Source organism: Mus musculus, chromosome 11 (genome assembly GCF_000001635.26).
Source record: "Mus musculus strain C57BL/6J chromosome 11, GRCm38.p6 C57BL/6J".
In the NCBI taxonomy this organism is placed as follows: Eukaryota; Metazoa; Chordata; class Mammalia; order Rodentia; family Muridae; genus Mus; species Mus musculus.
Window position 1 is genome coordinate 98,754,101 of NC_000077.6, and position 9,756 is coordinate 98,763,856.

The 9,756-nt window shown below is 49.2% G+C and overlaps 1 protein-coding gene across 3 annotated transcripts in view; it reads left to right on the plus strand.

Moving 5' to 3' along the window:
* Positions 1-9,756, plus strand: part of Thra (thyroid hormone receptor alpha) — a 28,231-nt gene that overhangs the window by 13,325 nt on the left and 5,150 nt on the right. For all 3 annotated transcript variants that reach the window (XM_030245916.1, NM_001313983.1, NM_178060.4), the window contains 6 exons: positions 2,008-2,075; positions 2,823-2,923; positions 6,776-6,923; positions 7,621-7,826; positions 8,821-8,967; positions 9,429-9,687. In XM_030245916.1, the coding sequence (XP_030101776.1) occupies positions 2,008-2,075; positions 2,823-2,923; positions 6,776-6,923; positions 7,621-7,826; positions 8,821-8,967; positions 9,429-9,687 (929 nt within the window). The remainder of the gene's footprint in view (positions 1-2,007; positions 2,076-2,822; positions 2,924-6,775; positions 6,924-7,620; positions 7,827-8,820; positions 8,968-9,428; positions 9,688-9,756) is intronic.

Sequence of the window (9,756 nt, forward strand, 5' to 3'; positions counted from 1 at the left end):
ACAGGCACCAATAACTATTGGTCACAACCCACACTTATTTTTGGAATCTATTGGAAACCCCACACACTCTTCCTTGTTCATGGTCAAAGGCGGGGACTGCTATGCAGCTCCTCCCAGGAAGTGGAAGAACACACCAGCTAGGAAGGGTTTGCTTCCTCGTGGATGAGACAGACGGCCGCGTCACCTTGCACACACCACTAGGGAGAGGTTACCCCTCATTTGCACTGCTCTGCGTCAGTTTAGAGGGTCTCCGCTTTCCCTGTCTGCTCTAAGTGGCACAGAGCTCTGTTCCATTTGGCGTGATGTCCCAAGAGCAGGGTACATCCTGTGCCTATGGCCAGGGAAATAGTGGGGGTGGGGTGCTCTGGTGAGCAGTGTAGCTAACTGTTGTCTGGGAGATCAGGTCCTGAGCCAGAAGGCCAGAAGCTTGGCCAAGCAAAGCCCTTGTGCCCAAGACCGGTTCTTTGGAGGGTCAGAAATAGTAGATGGGATTTGTGGTTGTGTAAGTGGGACACTGGGTAAGAAAGCCCCTTCCCCCAAAACCCTCCTCTCACACTTAGACTTATGAGACAGGCTGTTCTCACCCTGTAACCGCCACTTGGATTGCCTGTATTTCCCTGCCCACACTTCTGGAAGAGCCTGCTCTTAGCTCTTGTAAAAAGATTGAAATGAAGTTCCTAGTCCCTCAGAGCTGTGGCACCTCTTCGCCCAGCCCTCCCCTCCCCCATGGCCACGTGCCATCTTGTGGCTATGTGTGGAACTGCACCCAGAGGCTCTGAGGCCTGTGATAGCCCCCTGCTCAACTGGGACCAACGTGATCCCTACACACTCACACCACCAGAAGGCGGGAGGCAAGCCTGGCCTTCCAGCCTTGGTAGGAACCAGACAGGGGTAATCCCCAGGGTGTGTGAAGCACAAGGCTGTCTGTGACCGTGACCCTGGCCAAGGTCACTGTGTCAGTGTGTTGGGAACTGTATCAGGCCTTAGGGGGAGGGGCCCTGGAACATGGTACACACAGGGTGGTTGTAGAAGGTTATACAATCCTTGCATGCGTAGAGGCTTATGTAACCTGTGTGTCCTGAGGTTATGTAACACATATATGGAAAGCCTGGCAACATATATGTGCAGTGACTGAGAGTTGCTAAAAATACCATGCATGAAGAAGTTCAGGGTCTTTTTCCTGGCTGATTCTGGCGTGGTGTCCCAGCGTACAAAAGGCCCTTTGGTTTTCCTATTTGTTAACTGGAGGCTGTGAACAGGGTAACCCTGATATTTTCAGTCCATGTGGGTTATTTAGCATGTGTACATGACCTAGAGATTGAGGAACATGTTCACACGGGACAGAGGGACGACACCATTAGGTGCCTGTCCAGAGGCTTTCTGTAGCACATGGGTACCTAGCAGAAGTCTTAGAGAATGCCCAGAAAATTGCATGCAATTGTAGATCCTAAGGCTTATTACCATACTTGGGTTTATGCTGAAGGCTGCATAGTTATTCACACTCGTGGGTGTGATATTGCATATATATATATATATATATATATATATATATATATACATACATTTGAAAGGTTATATAGATTTAAGAATATTCCAAGGAGTGTCCTATATATTGTGGCTGGAATGTATATGTGTGTATGTGCGCCTTAGAGCAGCGCCTTCCTGTGACGGGTGTCTGTGTGTTTGGGGACTTTTGAGCATTGCTTAAATGTGAGATGTGTGTGTTTGTGTTTTGGGGTCTCACAGCAATACCTGTCTGTGTGACTGTACTGGGCCCTCAAACATGGTTTTGGCCCCATCTAAGCCCCTTATCTCTCCCATGCAGCGACCAGATAGCTAGACCCTTTCCAAGCTTTGTCAGCTGATATAGGGGTGGGGGGTAGAATAAGGGCATAAGGAGGGGGGAGAAACCAAGCCTGGGGGAGTGGAAAGGGGTGAAGTCTCTTAGGTGGGAAGAGACTGCCCAGAGGCTACTCTGTGTGATTCTGCCCACTTTGCCCCATGCAGTGCCAGGTCACCAGATGGAAAGCGAAAAAGAAAGAACGGCCAATGTCCCCTGAAAAGCAGCATGTCAGGTGAGCCTGGCTACATGTGTCCCTTACCCTCCCACTTCCCCTCCCCCCACAGCACACTTGGCCTCCTCCCAGGCTAGGCCTGGACCTCCTGTGTCTCTGGAGGGAACAGCCTACAGAACATGGGTTGGATTTGTCTGGTGGTGAGAATAGTGATTCAAAACCTATTCTGGCCTTTGAGGAGGATGTAGGTCAGGAAGGGCCTCTTTGACCCTCCCATGACCTCCTCATCAATGGTTCCACCGGCCCCAGGGCATCTGTTCTCCTAAGATGGTTGCTTCTTCTCCAAGTCCCTTACTCTATTCTATCACTTAGATGTAACGTGGAAGAAAACAAAAGAGCCCTACCTAGGCCAAGTACAATGGCACCTACCTGCAGTTAGTGCTGTTTGGGATACCCATATAGGAGGATGGCTTGAACCAGGGGTTCAAGGCCTGCCTGGGGAACATAATAAGATCCAGGCTCAAAAATAAATACATGGAAGTGAGTTGGGTCCCTGAGTGGACAGTCAGAAAAAAAAAAGACTTCCATTATATATATCTGAAGGGAAAGGGAGGGGCAATCCCCACCCCCTCCTCCCCTGGTACGTCCCCAGGGTTTTTCCTTTCTACTTTGAGATAAGGAGCCCCTCCCTCCGTGGTGATGGACTGGGAGAGGGTTGAGAAAGGCCAAGTTGGGTGGGTACAGTGTAGGAGCTGCTCTGATGGGCTCCGCCCCATGCCCACTGCCTTCACCCTTTCCCCCTCCCAGGGTATATCCCTAGTTACCTGGACAAAGACGAGCAGTGTGTCGTGTGTGGGGACAAGGCCACCGGTTATCACTACCGCTGTATCACTTGTGAGGGCTGCAAGGTATGGATGAGCCGTCTCCCGTCCGCCCCTCTCCCGTTGCTGGTTCCCCTTTGAGTCTGATACCTGGCGTAATTCAGTCACATGTAACCTAGAGTGGACCGGTTGTATCCTTTTCTCTTCTGCATTTATCTGGTCACTTGTTCATTCATAACCCTTGCTGTGACACTCGTAGCTGTGACACTCGTATGCCATGTGTCTAACCTCTCTGAGCCTTGGTTTCTTCTTGCTACCTTCGTCATAGAGTTAATAAGCAAATTAAATGAGCTAATTCACCTGGCACGGCTTTAAGTAACTGCAGAGGGGTGGGAAGAGGATCTGGCAGAGGTGAGACTCGCGACTGTGATAGCCTTTAATACAGTGCCTAGCGCTGTCATAGGGTCAGACATCATTCATTCTTAGTGTGTTAGGAATGAGGGGTGTGAGGCTAAATGTACTGCACACCTGGGATTCTAGTACCTGGGAGACTGAGGCATAAAGATCATGAGTTCAAGGTCACCCTGGAATGTCTGGTTGGTTCTGGGCCAGCCTCAGCCACATGCCCAGTACAGTAGCACACAGATTTTATCCCAGTGCCCTGAAGGCACAGGCAGCCTAATGCCTGTGGGCTGAAGCCAACCTGATCCACACAGTGCATTCCAGACAATCCAAGGGTACACAGTGAGACCCTGTCTCAAAAAAAAAAAACAAAAAACAATAACAAAAACAAAAAAGAGCATGGTACACAGTATACATCATACTCTCAAACTCCTTGCAATCTACCAAAGAAGCAATCCACACAGGATCAGTGTCTTTCAGAACATAGGTCATGGAGGCTGGGGAGTTGGCCCTGTGGGAAAGTGCTTACTGTACAAGCGTGAGGATGCGAGTTCGGAGCCCCAGCTTCCACGCAGAGAGCTGAGCATGGCAGCATACCTGTCCGTGACCCAAAACTGTGAGACAGAAGCAGGAAGATGCCCGAGGCCTCCTGGCTAGCCAGTCCAGCTTGTCTGTCACATATGCTCCCTAGTGAGACCCTGTGTCACATAAAAAATGAGGTCCGGGGCTGGTGAGATGGCTCAATGGGTAAGAGCACCCGACTGCTCTTCTGAAGGTCCGGAGTTCAAATCCCAGCAACCACATGGTGGCTCACAACCATCTGTAATGAGATCTGACTCCCTCTTCTGAGTGTCTGAAGACAGCTATAGTGTATTTACATATAATAAATAAATAAATAAATAAATAAATATTTAAAAAAAAAAAAAAAGAGGTCCGAAAGGTGGAGAATGATTGAAGAGGACCCTAGGTGTTGACCTCTGGCCTCCAAGTGCACATACACAGGCACACACCCTGTGCATGCACACGCACATATGCTCTATACTGAAGATTCCTGGGCTACCGGCAGTAGTAAGTATACTGCAGATTCCCAAACTGTGTGTGTCCCCTACTTTGTCCAAACCTTATTGTGGTGGAGCCCAGGACTCTGCTTTTAACAGGAGTCCCAGGAGCTCCCAATGTATCCGGAAAAAACTAGGACCTGTGCTGAAGGGTCATGATGGGGACATAGAGGAGAAGATTGCCAAAGGTTCTTTTTAGCAGAGGATCAAAGGCCACAGACTTGGAAAAGCCTATTAGATACAACCTGTTTCAACCTGTATGGCTTTTCTGGGACCACCACCTCCTGCAGGTACAGGTCTTTCCAGAAGGAGATCATTTAAAAGTGAGACCAGGCATGGTGGCACATGCCTATAGCCCCATATTCAGAAGATGGAAGCAGAAGGATTAGAAGTTCAAGGCCATCCTAAACCTATGCCTGGGCTACATAAGACCATCTCTCAAGTCCAGCAGTGGTGGCACACACTTTTTTTTTTTTAAGTTTTATTTATATGAGTACATTGTAGCTGTCTTCAGACACACCAGAAGAGGGCGTCAGATTCCATTACAGATGGTTGTGAGCCACCATGTGGTTGCTGGGAATTGAACTCAGGACCTCTGGAAGAGTAATCAGTGCTCTTAACCACTGAGCCATCTCTCCAGCCCCGTGGCACACACTTTTAATTCCAGCACTCAAGAGGCAGAGGCAGGCAGATCTCTGAGTTTGGGGCTAGCCTGGTCTACAGAGTGAGTTCCAGGACAGCCAAGGCTACACAGGAAAAAACCCTGTCTCAAAAAACCAAAACCAAACCCAAACCAAAAAACCTCTCTCGGACTAACACACAAAGGCATACACACACACAATGCAGAAGCTTGAAGTTTCTCTTAATGTCAGCCAGACCAAAAACCAGTCGAGATCCCAAGTTTCATAGCCATGTTCCTAGAAATGATAGTAGCAACATAGCCAAGAACAAGAACCCTCGGCTTCAAGGACAGACAGCTAGGTCACAAGGGAACATGCCCCAAAGACAGAGGTGCCCCTCTCCACTTCTAGAGCTTGCTTTTATAAATTTAGAATGAAGTCCAGGACTCTGTATCTTGGTACAATAACTTTAATTCACCCTAGATCTGGACTCTCAGATCTCAGTGTCTTCTAGAGAAAGCCCAGTTTTGACGTGGAGATTAAATTTAACACACATGAAAGGCACGTGCCACATGCCCATCACAAAGTAAGGTTCAGCAGGTATTCGAACTCACCTTGCTCTCATCCTGATTCTTCAAGTGCTTCCTTTAAAGCAAAGACTAATGCAACAATTTAGTAGTAGTAGTAGTTAGTAGTAGTAGTAGTAGTAGTAGTAGAAGAAGAAGAAAAGATGAAGAAGAAGAAGAAGAAGAAAAAGAAGAAGAAGAAGAAGAAGAAGAAGAAGAAGAAGAAGAAGAAGAAGAAGAAGAAGAAGAAGAAGAAGGAGGAGGAAAGCTTACAAGCAATGAATGTTCCCACTCTGCATTCTCTTGAATACTATTTTATAAATTGCATTTGCAAGGGTAATAGGCAAAATGGTGTCTATGAGAATGCTTTTGGGATCAGCATTGCCTGTAGAGTCATTAAGCAAGATGGCCAAGATATGAACCGGACTTTCTAGGGCTGGCGATGTAGCGCTGATGGTTGACTGTTTCCTTCGAGTTCACAAAGCCTGGGTCCCATCCCCAGCACCACATAAACCAGCTGTGATAACACATGTCTACAATCCTGCCACTCCAGAGGTCAGAAGCTCAAGGTCATACTTGGCTACATAGCGAGTCTGAGTGCAGCCTGGACTTCGTGAGGCTCTTTGTCTTGAAAAATATATAATGCTTTTTTTTTTTTGGTTTTCCGAGACAGAGTTTCTCTGTATAGCCCTGGCTGTCCTGGAACTCACTCTGTAGACCAGGCTGGCCTCAAACTCAGAAATCAGCCTGCCTCTGCCTCTCAAGTGCTGGGATGAAAGGCGTGTGCTACCCCTGCCCGGCTATATACTACTTTTGTTGTTATTTTGGTTTGGTTTTGGTTTTGGTTTTGGCTGTTCTGGAACTTGCTTTGTAGATCAGGCTGGCCTTGAGCTCATAAGAGATCCACTTGCCACTGCCTTCTGAGTGCTGAGATTAAAGGCCTGTGGCACCACTACCCTGCATAATACATTTAACAAATTCTTTAGAGTAGACTTCTAAGGCCTCACCGCATCCCACGGCAGCCCAGGCCAGGCCCCGTGCTGACTACCACACTCACTGTTCTTACTTCTGCCAGTATAGACATCCCTCATCCCTCTGCAGCCTGAGGGTAAGGACATGGGGTTCTTTGGGTCTCTTTGGCCTGGCAGGGTCCAGCAATTCTGGCCCCACAGTGACCTGAGGATGCCAGGTGACACTGACTTCCCTTGCCCCTCCCCTCCTCAGTCACCTGTGTAGTTGGCTCAGGAGAGGAAGCCTTACTGATGCACCCTGCTTCCGATGCCTCCACCCTAGGGCTTCTTTCGCCGCACAATCCAGAAGAATCTCCATCCCACCTATTCCTGCAAGTATGACAGCTGCTGTGTCATCGACAAGATCACCCGGAATCAGTGCCAGCTGTGCCGCTTCAAGAAGTGCATTGCTGTGGGCATGGCCATGGACTGTAAGAGGCACCCGTGGGGCAGTGGAGCTGGGCTGAGGGGTAGCGGCCGAGGGGTAGCCAGTCCAGGTTAGGCTTCATCCCAAATCCCATTTGGTACCCTCATACCACCAAAAGAAATAGAAGTCCTGTGTAGTCTTTTTTTTTTTTTTTTTTTTTAATTTATTTTATATATATAAGTGCTCTATCTGTATGTACACCTGTATACCAGAAGAGGGCATCAGATCCCATTACAGATGGTTGTGGGCCACCATGTGGTTGCTGGGAATTGAACTCAGAACCTCTGGAAGAGCAGATGGTGCTCTTAACTGCTAAGCCATCTCTCCAGCCCCTCCTGTGTAGTCTAGATGCTTCTTGCCGTTTGAAGACTTTAGAAAGGGAGTTGTTGAGTAAAAACTCCTGTGCGCTGAGCCTAGTAAGGTTCCTGCTTCCCAGGGAAGGCACATCCAAATGAGGAAGGGCTCTTTCCTCGACTGTAGGTTGGTTAGCAAGTCCCCCACAGCTCAAATCAGAACCTGTCTTTCCTTGGACCAACCTACTTGGAGTTGACTTGGTCCCAGTGATTAAACATGGTTTGTATTGTGCCACCCTATTGCTAAGTGATTTGGGAAGTCACTTGACATTTGTACTAGAGTGTGTAATTTCTGAGCTTGGGAGGGGGTTTGCCATGCAAAGTGGTTTTTTTTTTTTCCATAAACAGTGGTTCTAGATGATTCGAAGCGGGTGGCCAAACGCAAGCTGATTGAGCAGAACCGGGAGAGGAGGCGAAAGGAGGAGATGATTCGCTCACTGCAGCAGCGACCAGAGCCCACTCCTGAAGAGTGGGACCTGATACATGTTGCTACAGAGGCCCATCGCAGCACTAACGCCCAGGGCAGCCATTGGAAACAGAGGCGAAAATTCCTGGTAAGAAGGCATGCGCATTGAAAATTCCCTTGGAAACCTTGGTTTGGTTCAGCCCAAAGCTGGTACTCTGTCCCTGTTGGCAGTTTAGAGTTTGTACACTTGTACACATGCCTTTGCTTTCTAGGGCCTGCCTGTCCCATCTAATGGGGTGCTCCATGAGAACTGGGTCCAATCCTCTAGATTCCAGGGCGGGGCTAACCCACAGGGACTGAGGACATAGTCACATAACAGTATTATGGGACACCTGCAGGGTCCAGGTGTTGTATTCAACCCTCACAGAACCGACTGCCAAGTGGGTGATCAGTTTGGAAGGAGATGGGCCAACGGGGCCTGGTTCCCTAGTAGAGAATGCTAAGGGATGGAAAATGCACTAAGTTACCCAACACCAAGCAGATGTGTTTGCAAAGGACTCGTTGTGTGACTCTGGCCATACAACTGAGCTATGCTGAACCCAGAAGTGTTGGTGATTCTGTTTTCCATATAGATTTGCAGCAAGGATTAAAAGGAGCTATGTAGAGCCGGGCGTGGTGGTGCACACCTTTAATCCCAGCACTCGGGAGGCAGAGGCAGGCGATTTCTGAGTTTGAGGCCAGCCTGGTCTACAAAGTGAGCTCCAGGACAGCCAGGGCTATACAGAGAAACCCTGTCTCGAAAAAACAAACAAACAAAAAAAACCAAAAGGAGCTATGTAGAGCAGGCAACCAGCCTACAGCCTGGTATCATGCTTTCAGGCATGACGGCTGTGTTTTTATTGCAATTTATTAACTACTGTCCACACCATTATCAGCATTAGTAAGTCTGAAATGCTGGCTCTGGTCTATCCTCTTCCCCTAATGTTGAAGCCTTGAGGCAGAGGCAGAGCTGTCTAGCAGGCTCCGCTGGGACTTTCCCCCCCCCCAAGCTGCCTTGGAGCTCCCCCTGGTGGGTAGGGAGTCTCCGTGAGCGGGTGAAAGGGGTCTGCAGCCCCAGCTGACCCTCGTCTCTCTCCCTCTAGCCGGATGACATTGGCCAGTCACCTATTGTCTCCATGCCGGACGGAGACAAGGTAGACCTAGAGGCCTTCAGCGAGTTTACCAAGATCATCACCCCGGCCATCACGCGCGTGGTGGACTTTGCCAAAAAACTGCCCATGTTCTCCGAGGTGAGTGGCAGATGGAAGGAGAGACTTGTTAGAGAGAGTCTCGGGTCACTTCCCAGGTCACAGAGCCTCACTGGGTATTCTTCTCATGTTCTCTGGACATGGAGTGATTCTTATAGATCTATAGATATTCAGCACATGCGTGTATGCACACACACACACACACACACACACACACTCCTATTCTATCTGCAGGCAGCATGACTCATCTCTTCATTCTGCCTAGCACTAACTAGAAACAGGCTGCTGTACTAGCTGTGGGACCTTGGCCAAGTTACCTACGTGTTCTGTACTTCAGTTTCTGAAGGAGACTGGGAGAATGATGGGACCACACCCTTAGACATAGCTGTGAGGTTTAAGTGCAACAGTGCAGGAGGGGCGGGCTCAGCCCAGCACAGGGTGGGGGAGACTGTGGGGTGTGGAGAGGATGCACTGAAGTGCTCTGTGATCCTGCTGTTCCACAGCTGCCTTGCGAAGACCAGATCATCCTCCTGAAGGGCTGCTGCATGGAGATCATGTCCCTGCGGGCAGCTGTCCGCTACGACCCTGAGAGTGACACCCTGACCCTGAGTGGGGAGATGGCGGTTAAGCGGGAACAGCTCAAGAATGGTGGCTTGGGTGTGGTCTCTGACGCCATCTTTGAACTGGGCAAGTCACTCTCTGCCTTTAACCTGGATGACACGGAAGTGGCTCTGCTGCAGGCTGTGCTGCTAATGTCAACAGGTATCTTGCTGTGGCTGAGAGGTGCCACAAGTTCCCAGGGCTCTTGCTTGCCTCTCTCCTTAGTTTTGC